General features: G+C 37.4%; 1 protein-coding gene across 1 annotated transcript in view; it reads left to right on the forward strand.

The window, feature by feature from the left end:
• LOC100009776 (calcium-activated chloride channel regulator 1-like) overlaps positions 1-21072 on the forward strand; it is a 61486-nt gene extending 40414 nt beyond the window's left edge. The window contains exons 10-14 of the mRNA XM_056815394.1: positions 7192-7407; positions 8110-8371; positions 11121-11285; positions 19362-19595; positions 20411-21072. Coding sequence (XP_056671372.1) covers positions 7192-7407; positions 8110-8371; positions 11121-11285; positions 19362-19595; positions 20411-20856 — 1323 coding nt within the window. The 3' untranslated portion in view covers positions 20857-21072. The remainder of the gene's footprint in view (positions 1-7191; positions 7408-8109; positions 8372-11120; positions 11286-19361; positions 19596-20410) is intronic.
• Positions 21073-22568: the final 1496 nt, after the last annotated feature.

The raw sequence follows: 22568 nt of genomic DNA on the forward strand, positions 1-22568 counted from the left end.
ATTGATTACCACCACAAAAAGAGCTGCTATAAATATTTTTTAAGAAAGTGGACCTTTCTCCCCATAACTTTGGTCTCTTTGGGATACAGGTCTAGTAAAAGTATTGCTTGGTCAAAGGTCAGAGTTTGATGGTTCCAAATGGTCCTCTAGAATGACTGTATCAATGCACAAGCTCCACCAGCACGGTATTGGTGTCCCAGTTTCCCCACATCTCTTCCAAAACTTGTCATTTTCCTTTTGTGTCATATTAGCTAATCTGATAAATATTAGGTGATAACTCAGAGTTGTTTGAATTTGTATTTCTTTAATCAATAATGATTTGGAGTATTTTTTCAGATGGTTAAAGATGGTTTTAATTTCATCTGAGACCTGTCTATTATATACTCTGACCATTTATCAATCAGGGAATGATTTATAGTTTGATAAATTTGACTCAGTTCTCTATTTGACAAATAAGGCTTTTGTAAGAGAGACTTCATATAAAAACGTTTGCCTAGTTTGTTGTTTCCTTTATAATCTTGATTATATTGGTACTTTTTTAATCTAATGTGATTGAAATTATTCATTTTACATCTAATAATATTATCTGTATCTTGTTTGGTCATTAATTCCCTTTTAATAATAAAAGAAGGAAAAAAGTAATAATGAAAGATACTTTATAATTTTTTTTAAATTCAAGTTATTATATTAGCAAGGAAGGAACACTGTCACAGTAGAGCTGATGAATCTCACAAGGACCCAGATCTGGGATTTATATTTACTTATAGACTGGGAGTTTGATCCAACCAAGAAGAGAACATTTTCTAGAACCTTGACCTTTCTTCTTAGAATCAATACTATGCTAGGAAGCATCTGTCGCCAGATTTGAGCCCAGGATTTTCCTTCTCTAGGCCTGACTCTCAATCCACTGAACCACCTACCTGCCCTGTTAGAATCAAAAGTTAAGATCAGAATAGGATCAGCAGGTTTTTTGCTTTAAAGGGAAGCTTTCTGAGCTGTGGATTGATGAGTGCTTATAATTCCCCATCCTAGAGGCTGAATTGTTGACAGAAAGGGTTTGAGTGGATTTAATTGAAAGGATATAGGACAGATCAAGGCTATACTGGTCAGCAATATTCCTAGCAAACTATACCAACAGCAATCCTCTGAATGGATCTAAGGCCCTCTCTTATAAAAGGGGAAAAAATCAGGTAGTGAGTCAATCAACAAATAATTATTAAAAGGAAGAAGTAAGAGAAGTGAATGAAATATTAGAAAAATTAAAGTTAGTAGACACGTGGAGAAAAATAAATAGGGACAAAAAGGAATATACTTTCTTTTCAGCAGCACATGGTACATTCACAAAAATTGACCATATATTAGGGCATAAAAACATTGAAAACAAGTGCAAAAGAGCAGTAATAATAAATGAAACCTTTTCAGATCATAAGGCAATAAAAATAATAATTAGTAAAGGAACATGGAGAGGTAAATCAAAAATTAATTGGAATTTAAACAATATGATTCTCCAAAACCAGTTAGTTAAAGAATAAATCGTAGAAATAATTAATAATTTCATTGAAGAAAATGACAATGATGAGACATCCTTTCAAAACCTATGGGATGCAGCCAAAGCAGTACTCAGGGGAAATTTATATCCTTGAGTTCATATATTAACAAATTAAGGAGGGCCGAGGTCAATGAATTGGGCATGCAAATTAAAAAATTAGAAAGTGAGCAAATTAAAAATCCTCAGATGAAGACTGAATTAAAGATCCTAAAAATCAAAGGAGAAATTACTAAAATTGAAAGTCAAAGAACTATTGATTTAATAAATAAGTCTAGAAGCTGGTACTTTGAAAAATCAAATAAAATAGACAAAGTACTAGTCACTCTAATTAAAAGAAGGAAAGAAAAAAAAAAACAAATTGACAATATCCAAGATGAAAAAGGAGACCTCACCTCTAATGAAGAGGAAATTAAGGTAATCATTAAAAACTACTACGCCCGATTAAATGGCAACAAATATGACAATCTAGGTGATATGGATGAATACTTACAAAAACATAGATTGCCTAGACTAAAAGAGGAAGAAATAAATTACCTAAACAACCCCATATCAGAAAAAGAAATTGAATAAGCCATCAAAGAACACCTTAAGAAAAAATCCCCAGGTCCAGATGGATTCACAAATGAATTTTATCAAACACTCAAAGAACAACTAATCCCAATATTAAACAAACTATTTGATAGAATAAGCCAAGAAGGAGTTCTACCAAATTCATTTTACAGCGCCAACATGGTACTGATCCCAAAGCCAGGTAGGTCAAAAACAGAGAAAGAAAACTATAGACCAATCTCCCTAATGAGTATAGATTCAAAAATCTTACATAGGATAGTAGCAAAAAGACTCCAGCAAGTCATCACAAGGGTTATCCACTATGACAAGGCAGGATTCATACCAGGAATACAAGGATGGTTCAATATTAGGAAAACCATCCACATAATTGATCATATTAACAAGCGAACTGACAAAAATCACATGATTATCTCAATAGATGCAGAAAAAGCATTTGATAAAATACAACACTCATTCCGATTGAAAACACTAGAAAGTATAGGAATAGAAGGGCCTTTCCTAAAAATAAAAAACAGTATATATCTAAAACCATCTGCAAACATCACCTTCAATGGGGATAAAGTAGAAGCCTTCCCAATAAGATCGGGAGTAAAACAAGGATGCCCATTATCACCTCTATTATTTAACATTGTACTAGAAACACTAGCAATAGCAATTAGAGAAGAAAAAGAAATTGAAAGTATTAAAATTGGCAATGAGGAGACCAAGCTATCACTCTTGGCAGATGATATGATGGTTTACTTAAAGAGTCAACCAAAAAGCTAATTGAAATAATCAACAACTTTAGCAAAGTTGCAGGATACAAAATAAACCCGCATAAGTCATCAGCATTTCTATATATCTCAAACCCATTTCAGCAGCAAGAATTAGAAAGAGAAATTCCATTTAAAATCACCCTAGACAATATAAAATATTTAGGAATCTATCTGCCATGACAAACACAGAAACTATATGAACACAACTACAAAACACTCTCCACACAGTTAAAACTAGATCTAAACAATTGGAAAAATATTGATTGCTCATGGGTTGGATGAGCTAACATAATAAAAATGACAATCCTACCCAAATTAATTTACTTATTTAGTGCCATACACATTGAACTACCAAAAATCTTCTTTACTGAATTAGAAAAAAAACATAACAAAGTTCATTTGGAAGAACAAATGATCAAGAATATGCAGAGTAATCATGAAAAGAAATGCAAAGTAAGGAGGACTTGCAGTCCCAGATCTCAAACAATACTATAAAGCAGTGTTCATCAAAACAATTTGGTACTGGCTAATGGACAGAAAGTAGGATCAGTGGAATAGACTTGGGGTAAATGACCTCAGCAAGACAGACTATGACAAACATAAAGACCCCAGATTTGGGGACAAAAATACACTATTTGATAAAAACTGCTGGAAAAACTGGAAGACAGTATGGAAGAGATTAGGTTTGGATCAACACCTCACACCCTACACCAAGATAAACTCAGAATGGGTGAATGACTGGAACATAAAGAAGAAAACTATAAGTAAATTAGGCAAACACAGAATAGTATACCTGTCAAACTTTTGGGAAGCAAAAGATCTTAAAACCAAGCAAGAGCTAGAAAAAAAATCACAAAATGTAAAATAAATAATTTTGATTGCATCTAATTAAAAAGTTTTGTACAAACAAAACCAGGGAAAAATTCCCAAATATGAAATATACCCAAGTCAACTGGGTTTTATAGAGATTTTAATTAATACAAATTAGGAATTAAAGAAAGAGAGAGAGAAAGATGGAATAATGAGGAAAAAAAAGCTAGGCCAGCTTAGGCCAGCCTTAAGAGAGAGAGATTAGTCAGTCTTCAATCCACTCACCACAAGATTTGTCCCAAGCAAAATTCTAGTGTTCAGAGAGACACCAGTTCAGCTTTGCCAGCTCCATCTCCAGAGAGAGTACTCTGAGACAGTCCTCATCTCAGCTTTTCATCTCCTTTTAAAGGGAATTTTCTCCTATGTCACCTCCCCTAAGTTTTCACATCTACCAATCACAGAAGACGTTTTCCAAAGGACAGATCATTCTTAATTCACACCTAAGTAGCTTAAACTTTTGATTAAGTTCACACCTGAAAAAACCTCTGAGTAAGTTCTCACCTCTTTGCTCCTTGTAAATTCACAAGTTGCCTGACCTTTATAGGTACTTAGCACCCTTTTGTATTAGATCTAAAAATAGGCACAGCTTAAGAACTTTTGGCACACTATAAGTATGGGTTTAAGTATTTTTCATTGTTCAGCAAGGAGTTTCTTCCCCTAAAGTATGCTTAAGTAGGGTTGGAGTAGAGGTCTCACATTCCTGATCTAAGTCCATTCATTGTTTAAATGGGGAATGGTCTTAACCAAACCTTATGAAGTAGGGTCTGAGAATTTTTAAGGTTCACAGAAAATGATCTTTGTTTCACACAAATAATGTTTGAACATGACCAAATAAAATAATGTTTAAAAGGAAAAAAAAACAAGTATTTATTTAGCACCTACTATGTGCCACATACTGTGCTAAGCCTCGGGATACAAAGATATTGAATTCTCTAAATCCAAGGAGATGACAGTATAATGGGGACAACAACATGAAAACAAACAACTATATGCAAACTAGATCTAGATGGAGGACATTAGAGATAATTACATAGGGAAGGCACTAGGAATAAAGGAGACAGACCATTAGAATATGGAATGTTAGCTGGAGCTAGAAGGAAATGAGGAAAAGTCAGGAGGCAGAGATGAGAAAAGAGAGTATTCAATCCAGGGGAGACACTTAAGGAAAAAGTCCATAATCTAGAAATAGTGTGTCTTGTACATGGAACAACAAGGAGGCCACTGTTGACTGGATTGCATGGTACATGGTGCAGGGTCTAGGGTAGGAATGTGTAAGAAGTTTGTTAAGTTTGGAGTGGGAGGGAGGAATCTGATTTTAAAAGGCTTTAAAATCCAAGGAGAGGATTTGATATTTGATCCTGAGGACAAAAGGGAGTCCTTCAAGTTTATCTATTGGGGATTTGAAAACAAAGTGGCAAATGGAGAAGTTTAAAGGAGGCAGACCCATGAGCAGGCTATTGCTATAGTCCAGGAGTGAGGTAATGAGGACATACACCATGAGCCCACAGTGTCAGAGGAGAGATGGCAGCATATGTGAGAGATGTCATCAAGGAAAATTTCGCAGCACATTGGACAAAAATTGCACAACACAAAGTGAGAGAATGCATAAGTTGTAAGCCTGGGTGACCAAGAGAAGAGTGTAGCTCTCCACAGTAATAAGAGAGTTACAAAGAGGGGAGATTTGGGGGGGGAATAACAAATTCAATTTTTGACATACTGAATTTAAGATATCTATAGAACATCCAGTTTGAGATATCTAATAGGAAGCTGCAGAAGCAAATCTGGAGGTCAGCAGAGCTATTGTGGTGGGATAATTAGATCAGAGAATCATGAGCCTAAATATAATGATTGAATCTATGGAAGCTAGTGAGATCTCTGCATGAAACAGTCTAGAGGGAGAAGAGAGGAAGGCCCAAGACAGAGCCTTGATCTTGAGGAAAACTCAGGAAAGGAAACAAAGAAGAATAGGTCAGAAATGTAGGAGAAGAACTAGGAAAGAGTAGTATGAACTACCAAACAAAAGAAAACATTAAGGAGAAGAAGGTGATCAATACTGTCAGTGGCTATAGAGAGATCAGAAAGGCTAAGGACTGGGAAAAGGTCATTAGAACTGGTGATCAAGAGAGTGACAATCAACATTGGACATAGTGATTCCACATGAAGGATGAGATTGGGAGTCAGACTGTAGAAAGTTAAGAAGAGAATGAAAAAAAAGGAAGCAGAAGCACCTATTGTAGACTGCCTTCTCAAGTTTACTACAGGAATTCAGAACATCTATGAGATGATAGCTTATGTGGATGGACAGATCATGGGCATATTTGTAGTAGAGAAGTAGCCAAAAGGACAAGGATCCAAGTGGACAAAAATATAGTGGAGATAAATGAGAGTGAGAATGATGGAGAGGAAACACTGTTTGAGAAAATAAGATGGAACTAGATCTCTTGTATATTGGAGAAATTGGTAAGGAGAAGGGCTACCTCTTCATGTGAGAAAAAGGTAAAGAACATAGTGGTAGAAGGTATCTGGGAGATGTGCAATGAGGAGGAGAAGGGAGAAAGTGTGAAGATTCAGTCAATTACCTCAACATTTTTTCAGGGAAACATGAGGCAAGTTTCTCAGATGTGAAGGTAAGTTAAAGGGAACCATAGGAGGTTGAAGGAAAGAAGCAAAGATATGAGTTTCTGGTGAGTGGATAATGAGTTAATTGGGGAGGCATAAAAGTATAAGACCAGGCCAGACCACACCCTTGAAGAAAGGGGTTCGGTGGAAAGAATTCTGGATTTGGAATCGGCCAGTGCCTTCCCTCTGAGGTTGTCTTCCATTTGCACTATAAATATCATGTATGCAAAGGTTTATTTCACATGTTCCAACTCCCTAATCAGAACACAAGCTCCTTGTGAGCTTTTGTTCACGATATTCCTTCCACCCAACAAAAATATTGCCTGTCTACTGCTGGGAAGCTGATTCAAAATCAGGGAGTTGAACTCAAGAAACTCTTTAGATGAGTTTTATGTGTTCTCCACATCTGCAATGGAGAGAATCCGATTTAGAAGGGAAGTGGAATAGAAAACAGAAAACAAAAAGAGCAGAGGGAGAGAATGAAGACGTGAAACTTGAATATTGCCTTAGACTAAAACGAAGGAGTCTCATTTAATCCTGTCTTTCGTGTCCTTTGTGCCAGGAATATTATTCATGCACATTTGGGTAACCATGACACCTGTCTTCTTCTAATGGTTGCTAACCACAGGGATTAGGAAAGGACCTCTGATTTAATTGGTAAAGGGACTCCCAGCTGAGGCAATTCCCTTTACCAATGTTGGTTGGAAACTTTCCTGCAATTTGTACTCTTCTGCTCATTGACACCTCCTTCAGATTAACTGCAATATGACTTGTTGATGAGTTATTCGTTTGCTCAGTTACTAAATGTTTTATTCACTTTCTTAACAGCTTGACAGTAAGGGAGTTACTCTGACCAATGAAGACTGGATGAATGGCACAGTTATTTTTGACAGCACAGTAGGAAAAGACACTCTATTTCTTGTCATGTGGACAGCACAACAACCTGAAATGTTTGTCATGGATCCCAGTGGCAACATATATAAAAATTTTGCAGTGGAAACAAGCTTCCAAATGGCATACCTCCAAATACCAAACACTGCCCAGGTGAGGACCCAGCTTTGTTTCTTGTGTTTTCTTAAAATTCAAAGAAAGGGAGTGAAGTCTTTCATATTAGGATTCCAAGTATTCTTGAGTTACAATAGGGGTTTTGTTTGTTTGTTTTTTGTTTTTATAATATAAAAAAGCACAATTTTATTCTATGTTTTCTTAGAAATGCTACAAATTGACCACAAAAGACAAAGGCTTAAAAAATTATACTGAAGCAAGGAAGGAACTTTCAAATAGGTATCAGAATGGCAGAAACTTGGCTAGAGCCCAAGGGAGGTCAAAAGGACAGGCCAAGAAGTTATAGAAACCTTTTCTGATTGCTGAGAACACTCTTAGGACCCCCATTTCTCTATCCAGAATTTGAGGTCTCCTGTGTCCTACCAACTGAAATCTTTGCCTTGCTTCTGAGAAGAAGGAATTATGGTAAGAGCATATCTTTAAGATCACATTTTCCACAGCGAAAGTTTCAAAAATAATAGACATACATATTGCAGGGAAGTTTCTAGTCTAGATTCCCTTCTCATAAGAACTGAAATGACCATCATAGCTGATAGAGAACCAAAGTCATATAAACTCTCCAGTCTTCTTGAATTTCACCTGTATAAATCAGATGACCTTAAGATAGATAGTGGATAATAGAAAAGATAGATAACATATGAACATAGTTTTGCTTTTATGGGTTTCTTCTGCATTTTTCAGGTTGGAATTTGGACTTATAGTCTTAAATCAAGTGCACAAACCCTGACTCTGACAGTAACCTCTCGTGCTGCAAATCCTAATGTATCCCCCATCACAGTGGACTCTAGAATGAATAAAGACACCAGCAGCTTCCCTAGCCCAATGATTGTTTATGCAGAAGTTCGCCAAGGATCCTTGCCTATTGTAGGAGCCAATGTAACAGCCCTCATAGAATCAGCAGATGGAACAACAGTGACTCTGGAACTCCTGGATAATGGTGCAGGTAATATATCCCCCACAAAAACCTCAAGCTTCTTTCTCTTTTAAGAAAGAAGTATGATACCTTTTCATTGCACGCAAACTCCAAAATGGTGCATCTCCAAATCCCAGATGCTGCCAAAGACTCAGCTTTGTCTCTTTTCTCCTAAATTTCTTTAGAAAATGGCTGCCTCTCTTGCCATCTAGTTTAGTATGGTTTTCCGAGAACATTTTCAATACAGCAGCATTAGGATTAATTTGTGATTTCATTAATATAGTGAACACCCATATGAGGAAACTCTCTATACAGATGCAGGTTTATATCTTCCCCACAGCTAATAGGGGTGGTCTCCAACTTATCCTTGTCTTTCCTAAAGTATTATCACTTAGTTCTACAGGAGACTTCAGATCTTGTCTTACCAAAGCAAAGTCATCACAGTGCTCATCCTGAATACTATGCCTCTCAAAATGCAGCCTCAGAATTCCGCAGCGTCTTTTTTGCTACCATACTATATTTTTGTTAGGGCATATATTCATTTCTTTTTTATTTCGTTGTTGACTCACAGGAGATTTGCATTTTCCTGAAACTCCCAGATCTTTTTCTGACAGTCTTACTTCATCAGTTCTTGGATTTTTTAGCAAAGTCTAAGCATACCTTGTCTCTCCTCTTCATCTTCTTGTACTTGTGAATTTTATTTTTTGACACGACTTACACATAAAACATAATATTTATGCCAACTGAAGCTTATTTTTTGGATTTGGCCCAATATTCCAGCTTGGTAAGATTATTTTACATCTTCCCCCTCTCAGAGATATAGTTTTAGCTCTCTCTCCTAGCTCGGTGTCATTGGCGAGTTTGATATACCTGCCATTTATGCCCTTATTTATCCCCCCAAAATACTTTTAAACAACTCATGGCCATGCCTGTATTCCATGAGGCTTCCATAATTTCTTTCTGTTAAGATGTCTCCAGGGAATCTATAGCATATTGAGTTGAATTAAATGAATGTCAGCCTCAGGCTTGAGACCCAGGAAAATTGTTTACTTGGAAACATAAATGACACCCTCGTTACCTAAAAAAGACAGATAAAAAATCTTATGATCTTAGGGGAAATGTGTAACCTATAAACAACCATTAAGGCTCTCTCTTAGAGCACAAGAGAGTCCTATTCCCCAAAGTAACTTGGTGTTAGATGAACCCCAATAACCGCAGAAGAATGTAATCAACTATCGAACCCATTTAAAAGGCATTTGTCAAAAAAAAAATTCAAAGTCATTCGACTGTAGGGAAACACTTTAGGGAAGGGACTCCTAAGGAGTCATTCCATGATCCTTGGCAGGAAGGATAATGCTCACACTGACCAAGCATCACCACCACCTGCCTCTGTCCCCAGTTCATCCACCTTCAACAAAGATGTCTTCTCTTCCCCCTGGAAAGATTGTGCACTATGGGGAGGGGACTCTATCGGCCCTTTGTATGATGTCCATTTAACAAAAACGTGTAGAATTTGAGAAGCATTTCTTAGGTTTTGACTCAAGTAAGGCACAATGCTAGGAGCTAGAAATATATCCACATAGTACAAAAATCCCAACCTTCAAGGAGCTTGAATTCCACCTGGCTGACTACAGCATATAAACAGATAAGTAAAATCACAGCAAATTCAAAATAATTTGGATGTGGGAGAAGAAAGGGAAGGAACTAGCAAGTAAGGATAATCTGCAAAAACCTTCTGTGTGGAGTTAAGCTCTGAAGGAAATCGTGGATTCCAAAGATCAGAAGAAGGGAAAAAAGCACATTTCCAAAATGGGGGCCCAGTGGGACACTTTTGCAAAGGAGTGAGAGATGCAACGCTATTTACAGGACATCGTTGGCCCATTAGTGCATCTGGAATGAGGATCAGATGAAAAGAAGTAATAGAAAGTAATGCTCTAAAGCTTGGTAAAAGGCAGGTTCTGGAAGGATTTTAAAGATAGAAGATTTTTAGCGACAATAGGAGGCAGTTAAAGACTTTTGCACAGTAAAGGGAAATGTTCAGAGCTGTATTTTAGGGTTATCAGTTTGGCAGATGTAGAGAAGATGGACCACAGAGAGTTTCTCTGGAAGCAGGGAGACCAATTAAGAGGCTATTATAATCACCCAAGTGCCTGAGTTGGGGGTAGAGGCTGCCTGAGCAGAGAGAAAGAAATTAATATAGGAGATGATAAGACATAGAATTCACAAGGCTTGGCAGAAGATTGGCTCCGGGGAATTGAGAGAGGAAAAAGAAATATGGGTTCCAGGCCTGTCCCTTACTCTAACTAGTTCTTTGACTGTGCAGAAGTCACATCATTAATCACAGTTTCAGTATTCTCACTGGTATAATGGGTATGCAATAGCTTTCCTCTGGGCTGTGCTGGTAAATGTCTGGGGATGGAGGGGGGGGTTGCATACAACATTTCTAAATACAACAAATCTAAATTTATCTTCCTGAAAACCTAACAATCAGCTATCTTTAATACAAGTTGCCTCTAGGGCACCAATCAATGTTGTAGGACTTACATTACAGTGTTATGGGGAGATTCCAATGAGGACATGTTTGTAATAAACATTGAAAACTTTGAAATACTTTAGAAATGTGTTTTTGTTTAGGACTGATGTGTGTGTGTGTGTGTGTGTGTGTGTGTGTGTGTGTACACACATATGAAGAGTCTATTTTCTTCCAATGTCCAACTGTATTTTTGAGAATTTTTTTTATCTTGGTGCTGCTTATTAACTCCTTTATTTCCAAACAAAGGTGCTGATGTTTTCAAGAATGATGGGGTCTACTCAAGATATTTCACAGCCTACAAGGAAAACGGTCGATACAGCTTAAAAGTGAGAGCCCTGGGAGGAACAAACACCCAAAGATCTAGACCCAAAGTGAACGGAGCCTTCTACATACCAGGCTGGGTAGAGAATGGTAAGAAACCTCCCAAAACAAAAATACAGTACTGTCTTGAGTTGAGGGGGGTATTAGAATTAATTAAGCCTTAGGGCTAATGGGGACCATTAGGAGTAATTGGGATCTTAGCAACTAAAGAGATGGTAAAGAATAGTGGGTAAGGTTTCTTTAAGGTCAGACCGATTCTTGGGACTTTCCCAACTGTGGACCAGCACAGCAGGGGGTCTTCCAGAGGGTTTTTTTTCCCCCTTAGGAGAAAGCTGGTGTTTCTGTTCCCTGTATAATATTTAATGGGAAAAGAAATGGAAGATTGGGAAAATGGGGGATAAATGGGAGGTTTATATGGGGTATGGAGGAGTTTAAGGGGAGAGAGGGTATATTACTTTGTGAGGCAAAGGAGGGAGATGCCCCCTGCTGAGAGGAAGCAGCAGGGGTCCGATAAGGTCTGTCAGTCCTGGAATGACTGAACTGAAGTTCAGCTCCCTCTATGACCAGAAAAGATAATTCACTTATCTGAATGCAAATTCAAATAATTATTATAATGTTTAATAACCAGTTGGGATTGGAGTTTTTTCTCAGCTTCAGAGTTGAGGCCAGGCCCAGAGGCTGGCGTAGGGATTCTCCCACTCCCGTCTACTCTATATCAGTCCTGCTTTGTCTAATTCAGAATCTTAGCAGTAGATAGAAAGCAAACAAGAAAAGTTCTAAATTTCAGAGGTGATTGGGCCTGAATCTTCGGGCTGAACCAAGAATAGTCGGCACATCACACCAGACTGGGCTGAATAAGCTCCTCTCTCCTCCAACACCAGGAAGCAAGTCCAACCCCCGGCAGGAAGGAAGTGCTAGTCACAAGACCCAACTGCATATCCCAGTTGCCCCTTCCCCCCACCAACTATTAGTCTAGTTTCCTTTCCATACCTGGAACAATGAAACCCAGTGTCAGGTGAAGGAGTAGAACAGATTAGAGTTTCTGGAATAAGTTTGTGGGAGAAACCAACAGAAAAGAGAAAGAGAGAGGCAGTGTTTCCTCTGTGTGGCGGCTGAGAGGGCCAAGCCATTTTGAGATCCACTTAGACCAGAAAGCCTAGCTAGGCCCAGAAGGACTGGCAGTTGGCAGAGAGAGTAAATAACCAAACTAATTTAAAGCTGAAAGAGATCTAAGGAGACATAAAAGACATATAAAAGAAAGAGAGAGGCAGTATTTTACCCTCTGTGTGACTGCAGAGTGGGCAGGGCCTTTGAGGCCTACCAAAGGGCCATAAGCCTGACTTGGCTGAGAAAGTAGTGGGAGTTGGAGGAGTGATCTGAAGGGATATAAGAAGGCAGTGAATAAGATACATACACACACACACACACACACACACACACACATACACACATATATGTGTGTGTGGATAATTTTTAGAATAGGTTATTCAGCATAGATTTGGGGGATTTCATTCAATGATAAGGAGTTGTAAGTTAGGCTCAGGGAAGCCTGGGCAAGAAGCAAGTGCTCATGAACTAGAGGGAAGTGGGTAAAAGCTTAGCCCCCTGTTAGACTTGGGGATCTTAATCCTCAACCTTCATTCCCTTTTCTTGCCTTTCCTCAAACCTTTTCCAATATTTATTAAATAGAGGTTATTTTTTTTAACATCAGTCTCCTGCTGTTATCCATTGTGCAGGCCCAAACAGTCACAGAGTTCTCCCCACTTAATATTTCTATATTAACATTCCTGGCTATTTATATTTGCAACATTCTTGACAATAGATTACAATTAACAATATAATTGAACTATGATACATTTTTTACCTCATGTTAAAAATTGTTCTTATCTGATGGAAGTTGTTGAAGGATTTGGGGCAGTTTAACCCAGAGGACATTTATCTGTTGTTATCAAGTATTTGAAGGAATCCATGGAAGAGAGATTAGACTCATTCTGTTTGACTCCAGAAGATCAAGTTGCAAAGAGGAAGACTGAAGCTTGATAGAAAGGAATACTTCCTAACATTTATAGTGTTCCCGTAGTGAAATGATCTGCCTCAGGAAGGAGAGTTTCCCTTCAAGAATGAGTTTCCCTTCAATAGGTTCCCCATCACTGGAGAGCTTCAAGTTGAATCTGAATGAATACTCAGGTTTATTGGATAGGAGGGTTTTTTTCCATATAACATGGATTAGATGGCCACTCTGATCCCTTGCAACTCTGAAATTCTGCAATTTAGAGGATGCGTACCAAGTGCATCTTACTTTAAGTACAATATATCTGTCCTACTTCCAAAATTCAATAGACCAGAAAAACAGAAGGCAGAAGTCCAAATGTATATATAACTTGTAGGAGAATCAGGGTTTTAAGCCACAGATATTCCAATACTACCCACAGCCACAAATATTTGGGTATGTATGTATGTATTGGTTCTATATTTATTATTATTTCTAGAATAGTTATTATTTCTAGAATTGTTGTTGTTCCAAAAGTTTCCATTATTTCTGAACACCTGATTCCAGATTCTACAGTTTAATATTAAGTGACCACTTTTTCTGCATAAATGACACATTGGTATCTGATTTGTAAATTCTCACAAAGGGGTCATGGCCACCCCATAATTTGCATTTCCTTTTTCATTTCCCCCCTTAATACTTTTATTTCTTTTCTTAATGCCTCCACCAAGTCACTGTCATCTTCATCTCTCTTTTCATGGCCATTATATACATATACTGCCACTTTCCTTAATTCCTCAAGGTTCATACTAGTCCAATTTGGACAGCTGAGTTTAAAATAAATAATTCTTGACCACCCTGCAACAGTTTTTCACAAACTGTATTTTTATCTGTCTGACATCCCTTTCTCTGGTCACATCCAGGTCTATATATCTACCTCCCAGCTCAATAAGTCTGTCCATGAACTGGGAAGGATTTTCACCAATCTTTTGTCTGAGATCTTTAAAGTTTGTCTAGGAACTAGGTCTGTCAGAATATGCTCTCATGGCTCTTAGGAATGGCTCCCTAGCCTGACACAGTCTCATATAATGATTTTCATTATTCAAATTCCATTGTGGGTCTTGCTGGGGCCAATGAATTACTCCCCTTTCTTGATCCTGATTAGCAAGAGAAATTACCTTATTTTTCTCCCTTTCCATTAAAAATGCCTGTAATAAATTTCCAAAGTCAATCCAAGTGGGGTCATATGTTTAACAAATATTCTCTAGGTTTCTGATAACCACTATAGGCTCATCCTCAAAATGAGGGAATATACTGCTTAAATTTCTCAATGTCTTGAGGGGTGACTAGTGTTTGATGTCTTCTTAATGATTAAAGGTGGATACTTTTCTTAAGGGGAATATGTATGTCTCTAGATTATTTCTTGTTTCTTTCTCTTTTCTTTTTTGTTTGAGTTGCCATGGAGTAGGTGAAAGGAAGAGGAGGAGGAGGAGGAGGAGGAAGAGAAGGAGGAGGAAGAGGAGGAGGAGGAGGAGGAGGAACAGAGAGATGGATTGCGTAAAATGAGAAGTAGTTTTGGTAGTTTTGGTAGGTTGAGAGATAATTTGGGCTAGTTGAGAGATGTAATTTTCAAGGAATTCTATCCAAGTCTCCATTAGGCTATCTTTCCATTGTTTTTTCTTATTGGAGAGAAATAGGTAAACTATTTAGCAAATTTGATAAATTTGCAAGGATCCTATCAGAACAAATAATCTCAGAAATGGTAATAACTGGAGATAATCTAAAATTGTGAGCTGTAACAGCTTGGTAAAGCTCTCTGGGAGCAGGAATTGTTTGAGATAGGCTGGAAACTGCTCCTTCACAACATGTACCATGATCTCCAGCACCATACTGAACTGCCTATATATTCTTTTTTTTTTAAAACCCTTACCTTCCGTCTTGGAGTCAATACTGTATATTGGCTCCAAAGCAGAAGAGTGGTAAAGGCTAGGCCATGGGGGTCAAGTGACTTGCCCAGGGTCACACAACTGGGAAGTGTCTGAGACCAGATTTGAACCTAGGACTTTCTATCTCTAGGCATAGCTCTCAATCCCCTGAGCTACCCAGCTGCCCCCCTGACTATATATTCTTAAAAATTCTAGCTCACTCCAGTAATTTAATAACTTGTGAGAAAAAAAATAATCATAACAGAAGATTAAAAGATTAATAAACTCTTACCTGGCTCACCAAGAAATATAGGGATTAAAATTAGGAGTTTGACAAAGATAGGACAGTTGTTCAATAAAATTTTGTTTTAATTGAGAAAAAATAGTAAAGATGGAAAGATAGGAAAGAGAGAGAAAGGGATTGAACTACCTTCCCTAGTATTACCTAAAAACTACACAAATCTTCTTATATCAACCTTGAAATAAGAGAGTCATATCACTTATAAAGGTGGTAACTTCGAAATTCAAGTGCCTCTGTCTGGGTTAGGCTGACAGGCCAGAATGGAGGGTTTCAGACCTGAATCTCAATAATGCAATCTGACTGATTTGTTATATAACAAAAAAAGATATAATTTAAAATATGAAACAAGGAAAGGTAAAGGGAAGGAGGGCCAAGGAAATGCCCTAGTTTTAATTTAATTTAATTTAATTTCTCTTAATTTAAATTCTCTAGTTCTCCTCCCTCCATGCTAAAAGATTCTCATGAATTTTGCTTCTCTTTCTGGAGGCTAACTCGCAACCTACCCTGTCTGTCCATCCCCCAAATCCCTAAATCTAGCTCTCCTGATGATGGTCTCTCCTAAAAACAGTTTTGGTAAGGTAATAAAATTCAAGTTGCTTGATAAGGAGGTGACCAATGGTAGAGTCACCCAAGGCCTATATCTAAGAGTCTGTAGGTTTACTTGATCCCAGACAGGTATAGTCTTTCTTCAGGTTGGCTTTTCTCACAGGAACACAGATATGTTTTTAACTGAAGTTTAGGAACACAAGAGATAGAGGTAGATGGAAATCTTGTTGAAATCTCTATTCGGAGAATGGAAAGTTGGTCAGAGGGCCTCAACTGTAAAGTCAAATGACTTCACTCACAAAGTCAGTTATTTCCCTCATAAGAAGTGATCCCTCCAAGTTCCAGAAAAAAACAGGAACTAAAACTCCCAGACTCAGGCTTCAGATCCTCTTTAAATGTCTTTCTGATATCTTTTATAACCTTTCCATAAAGTTCTGTCTGTGATCCAACTTGATTTGCAACTTCTATCTTTTTCAAACTTACTCTTTTATTTTTCTATTTTAATAATCTATATACTGCCAGGATTTGGGTCCAACCCTTATCATTACTTCAGGAGTCCTCAGCTAGGTGTGGCAACGAAGGAGTAAATGAATGATGGAAGGCAGGTGGGAGTGTCAGCCTGGAACAGGCTTTGCACAGAACTGCTTCCCCAGGCCCAGAGTTTGTTTTATTTTTATGCCCCAATGAATACATATTTTCTTGGCATACAGCTACATTAATCAGCATACATGTTCAAAGCATATAATTTCATAAGTGTTACATTAACTTTTAACAAATTGTTTAATTAGCATTCTGTGATCATTCTATATACTTACATTGTTACTATTGATTCTGTAATAATTAAAATTTTGGTGAAGCCAGGGAAAGGGAAACAATTATGAATATGCCCAAGTCAACTGGGTTTTATAGAGAATTTAATTAATTATACAATGATTAATCAAAGAAAGAGAGAGAGAGTAAGAAAGGAATAAGTATGAAGGGCCTTAAGCCAATATGGCTTAGACCTGAGTCTTAAGAGAGAAATCAGTCAGTTTTTTATTACTCACCACAAAATCTGTCTAAGCAAGCATTCTAATGACACCAGGCCAGAGTCCTTCCTCAAGAGCCTCCAGAGGGACAGAGGCCCCTCAGAGGAGCTCCTCAAAGAGCTCTCCTTCAGAATGAGATTTCCTCCAAGAGCACTTCTCCTCAAGCATCAGTCCTCAAGGGAATGAGTCCCTCAGAATGAGCTCCCTCAGAATGAGATCTCTCAGAATGAGTCCAGCTCTTCTCTGAGCTCTTTTTTAAGGACAAATTCTCTTATGTCACCTCCCCTAAGTCCTTACATCTACCAATCACAGTAGACGTTTTTCTAAAAGAAAGCCCATTTTGAATTCACAGCTGAGTAGATTAATCTCTTTAGTAAGTCAGAAAAAATGCTGCTGTGTCTACTAATTTCATTAAGAAAAACCTTTGAATAAGTTTTCACCCTTTTAGGTTTAAGTAAGTTTACAAGTTGCCCCACCTTTATAGGTACCTAGTATCCCATTGTATCAATTCTAAAAACAGGCATGACTCAAGAACTTCCTGTCCTTTCCATAAGCATGGGTCAAAGTACTTTCATTGTTTAGCAAAGAGTTTTCTTCCCTAAAGCAGTCTTAAGTAGGGGTGGAGTAGGGATACTCCCAAGGCAAGGAGTTTTCACATTCAAGTAGAATTCTCACTATCTGGTAGGGAATTATTTCAAGTAGGGAATTGGAGGATTCCTCAATGTGGAGTAAAATTTTTTAACATTCATAAGTCTGTGAAATTTTAAGGTTTACAATTCTGACAACCCACACAAAGCTTTTACAAAGGAAAATTTATTTCATCACAGGTGGTGTAGCTAGAAGTCAGTTTTTTCATTAACTTACGTGGTGCTTTGAACTTGTAGAAAATCAAAGAAAATCATTTGTTACTTTTAATAAAATAGATAGTCAATCAGAAGTTCTAGACGACAATCAACAAACACTGTGGCCAAGTTGAGGAATCAAAGACGTAACAGAAACACAATTCACTTTTAATATTAAACTAATCATTTTTCAGTGTGTCATGGGGAGTTTCCAAGATGGATTTTAGTTGGTAAATCAAGTCACTGAGGCATGATGTACTAGCCTCTCCCTAGGGTGATTGATTTACTGGTTTAGGAGAATTTGTCCTGTGCATAGGAATGAGGAATTTCTGAGCACAGCTTTGTTAGAACTTATATGCATAAGCAGAAGTTAACCCATGACATAGTCTTTTAGGTTTGGTTTTGTAAGTATGATCTTTTGGTGGTATTCTGGGGGGATAATAGGGAGCATTAGTATTAATCCTTCACTTATTTTGCTCTCATATTATTTTTCCTGAAGCTAGGGAGAGAACAATGATCATAGCAATTCCAATAGTAAGGGATGTTAGTGAGAGAAGTCGCACAGAGGGGGATTAAGTGGATGTCCCCATCCTTCAAAGGAATCACTTTGAGATCTCCTGGTTTCCAAGAGTGACCATGTCAAAACATCATGTCTTGATGGCCCCCAACATCTCCCCCTTTTTTTGTTTCTTAGTTGAAGTGATTTCAGTTCAATTTGAAGTTGGCAAATGGTAGAACCTAGTAATCTGATAATGTCTGGAAAAAAAGAATTAGAAAAAATAAGACAAGAGCAAATCCACAAGCAATAAGGATATGAGTTAAATCATTATTGGAAATAAAGGAAGAGACATCATAAAAGGAATTTGCAATGGAGGAATCCTAATAAAGGGAAGAGCCTGAATGACTAATATCCATAATTTGTTTACATGATGTTTTTAGATCAACAGAGTGTAGGGTTGATTATGTCACAGAGTAGAGTAATATGGTAGAGAAACAAGATGTGTAGAGACAGTAGAAGGATTGTGTGGAGGAAATGAGTCCTCCTAAGAAGAAAGGACATCTATGTGTAGAAGAAGCATGTCCCTCTGGATATCAGCATTCTGGGTCAACATACAACTTGTCCCATACTACGAATGGCTTTGCTCATGAGAATAGTTACTTTGTAGGTGGGAAGATGAGAGAAGGCCAAGATAAAAATAATAATAACAGCTAATATTTATTTAATGCTTTCTGTGTACTAGCAGCTTTACAAATATTAGTTCATTGTATTTTTCACAACCCTGGGAAATTAGTGCTATTATTATCCCATTTTACAGTTGAAGAAGCTGAGGCAGATAGAGATTTAGTGATTTGCCCAGGGTCACACAGCTAGTATCTGAGGTAACATTAGAGCCCAGGTGGGCCCGACTAACATCTCACTTCTCTGAGCTAGCTAGGCTAGGTTCTGGGATAACAAATAACAGAAATTCATAGCAATTGTATGGAACCAACCATCAAGGACAAGATTATTGGTATGTTTCTTCCTTCTATGCAGGTGAAATCAAAATGAATCCACCAAAACCTGAAATTAGTGAAGATGAGAATCAAGCAAATATGCAAAGTTTCAGTAGAACATCCTCAGGAGGTTCGTTTATCGTATCAAATATTCCTACTACTGTGCCTGATGTATTCCCACCAAATCGAATCATTGACCTAGAGGCTAATGTTGAAGACGATCACATTAATCTGACCTGGACAGCCCCTGGGGATGACTTTGATACAGGACGAGGTAAGTGCCCCATTCGGTTTTGATTCTGAGCCAAGGGGACCCACTGGCAACACAGAAAAGGAGAAAACCCACAAAATGATGGATAGGCTACAAAGATCAAAATAACAGATCCTAAAAACAGTGATTTGAAAGCCAATTCATTGGCTAAAATTGAAAACATATAGTTTGAGGAAAAGTCATTCTAGAACTGTGAAAGAGAAAAGGTCAAAGTTCTGGAAAATCAAAGTTTAACTTGAAAAGCCTCTAAGGAAATTATTCAGAGATATATCTCTTAGCATGTCATAGCAGCTGTGTGGGAAAGGTCTGAGAGGGGATACAGATGACCATGATTGGAGAATTACAGACTCCACTAGGCCTGTCCCTTTTCCTAGGTCATAGCTTTAAAGATAAACAGTAATGGGGGCTTTTGGGATAACTCTAACAACTACTGAGGTAGGTATCCCAGCCCAATTCAGTTCTGTTAGGTCCTAGCAGAGACTTCTAAAACATTAAACACTGCCTCTACACACGGGGAGATATTTTTCCTCTGATCAGTCAAATGGACCAAAGGCTAGATCCAGTTCTACTTAAAGGGACCTTAAGATCAAATTCCCTGGCCAATGAAGAGTTTTCAGTCAGTGTTTACTACTAATCTATATGGTAGATTCAAGTCCCCCTTAGGTACCTCTAAGATTAAGCTTCCCTAGAAAGAATTAATTCTTGCTCAGTTTGACAACATGGCTTATGTCTGGTCTCTGTTTGACAAACTTCCCAGTGAATACCCTGTGTGCCCCTATGGTCCATGGTCCTGAACCAACAATCTCTTCTCTTTTTAGCTGAAGAGTATATTATAAAAATGAGTAAAGATATCCTTACCCTAAGAGAAAACTTTGATGCTGCTCTTCAAGTGAATACTACTGACCTCATTCCAAATGATGCCAACTCCAAGGAAGACTTCATGTTCAAACCAGATTTCCTAATAGAAAATGGCACTACCGTCTTTCTTGCTATTAAGGCAGTTGACAAAGCCAACTTGACGTCTCCTATATCAAACATTGCTCAAGCATCTCTGATCATTCCTTCTGCAGAAGATCCTTTCAGTCCTTCTGCAGAAGATCCTTTCAGTCCTTCTGCAGAAGATCCTTTCAGTCCTTCTCCAGAAGATCCTTTCAGTCCTTCTGGTACTAGCATTTCAACAATAGTGCTATCTGTGGTTGGCACAGTTGCAGCTGTTGCTATCATTGTAAGTGTCACAGTGTGTGTTATGAAGAAAAAAAGATAACAAGACTGAAAATGATGGAATTATAACAAAATAAAAGAATTCTCTGAATTTTGTACACTAATTATACATTTGGACAAAACATTCTTAAAGAAAATTATGTTTAATATAAGATGAATAAATCAATTAAAAACAAACATTTGGAAAATGTATTTAAAGTAAAAATATAAAAGCATTATCAGTCCTTTAATTCATTAGTAAACATTTATTTGCCAGCAAATAAAGGTAATGTTTCATATATATGCCTGACTATTTTTGTTACATTCTTAAGAATGTAGGGACTGAGAAATAAGATGGTAACTAATCTGAAGCAAGAACTTTTTTAAATGGTTGCTCTCTTTGTTCTATTCACAAGGACAGTTATGAAGAAAATGAGCCTAAACCTAAAGTCCAGAGGACCTGAGTTCAAATGTGACCTCAGATACTTTCTGGCTGTGTGAATTAGGCAACTCACTTAACCTCATTTGCCCTTTAGTCTTAAGAGGTTTTACTAAACCAGAAAGGAAGGGTTCAAAAAAGGAAAGTGGGATTTGAAACTTAAAGGGAATATTTCAGTCAAGGAAACCATTAATGGAATAGCAGTAAGAGGAAGAATTGCTAACCCTCCCCCCCACACACACACACAAATTCACCAGTTATTGAATCTGTTATATCCCCAAATATACTGAAGTACTAAGATCCCTGGGAATCTTTTCACTTTTTGCCAGCAAGTCAGACACACAAAATAACTAAATAGAAAGAAAAAGTCATTTTAGTGGTAGTTGTCAGAATAAAGCAACAGAATCAAGAGGCAGCATGGAGTAAAATTTATAAAAGGTAAATTGATATACATACTCTGAGTAAAATCAATGTATTAAATAGTCCTGAATATAACTGTGGATTATTTTTTTGCTATATACATTTTTAAAATTCATGATTTTTCGGTTATATATAGAAACATATTAAACAATTGTTTTCTGACATTTTAGGATTCAAAATTTCTCTCTCCCTCTCTTTGCCACACTCCATGAGGCAGTAAGTATTCTGATATAGATTATACCAGTACTTTCATGCAATACATATTTCTGTATTGCTCTTGTCATGATAGAAGACATTCATCACACATACAATAAAAATCTCATGAAGGAAATAAAGTAGAAAATGGTGTGCTTTGATTTATTCAAATTCCAACCGTTCCTCCTTTGACTTTGGAAAGCATTTTCATCATGAGTACTATGAAGGGTTAAATGGGATCGGGGGCAGGAGTTTGGTCAAAAGCCAGTGCACTATTTATTAAATGCAAAACACTTAATTTATTATTAGGAAATACAGATAGGAAATAGAAAGGAGGGAAATGAAAGCAATCTTAGAATAGATTATAACTATACACAAGATCCCAATCCTAATTAAATTTTTCTAGAAAATCCTACTTCTATCAGCTTCAGAGTGCAGTATCTTCTGCTAGGCCAAAGCCCTAGCTTATATTCACTACTCTCTCTATCTTATAATATGACCACTATCTTATCTACCCAAGTTAATTGATAATCAATAAGGCTATTAAGGCCTTAATTTGGTTCTCTGTCTCCAACCAGAGAGATTGCCAGCAGCAAACATCTCCCCAGGATACCCAGAGGCAAAAACCCTATCCAATGGTCTGCAACTTACAAAACACACTCAACCACACCCTTCTAACTGTTACCAACTGCCTAGAGGGCACCAACTGACAACCTGCACAG

This window comes from Monodelphis domestica, chromosome 2 (assembly GCF_027887165.1).
Source record: "Monodelphis domestica isolate mMonDom1 chromosome 2, mMonDom1.pri, whole genome shotgun sequence".
Taxonomy (NCBI): Eukaryota; Metazoa; Chordata; class Mammalia; order Didelphimorphia; family Didelphidae; genus Monodelphis; species Monodelphis domestica.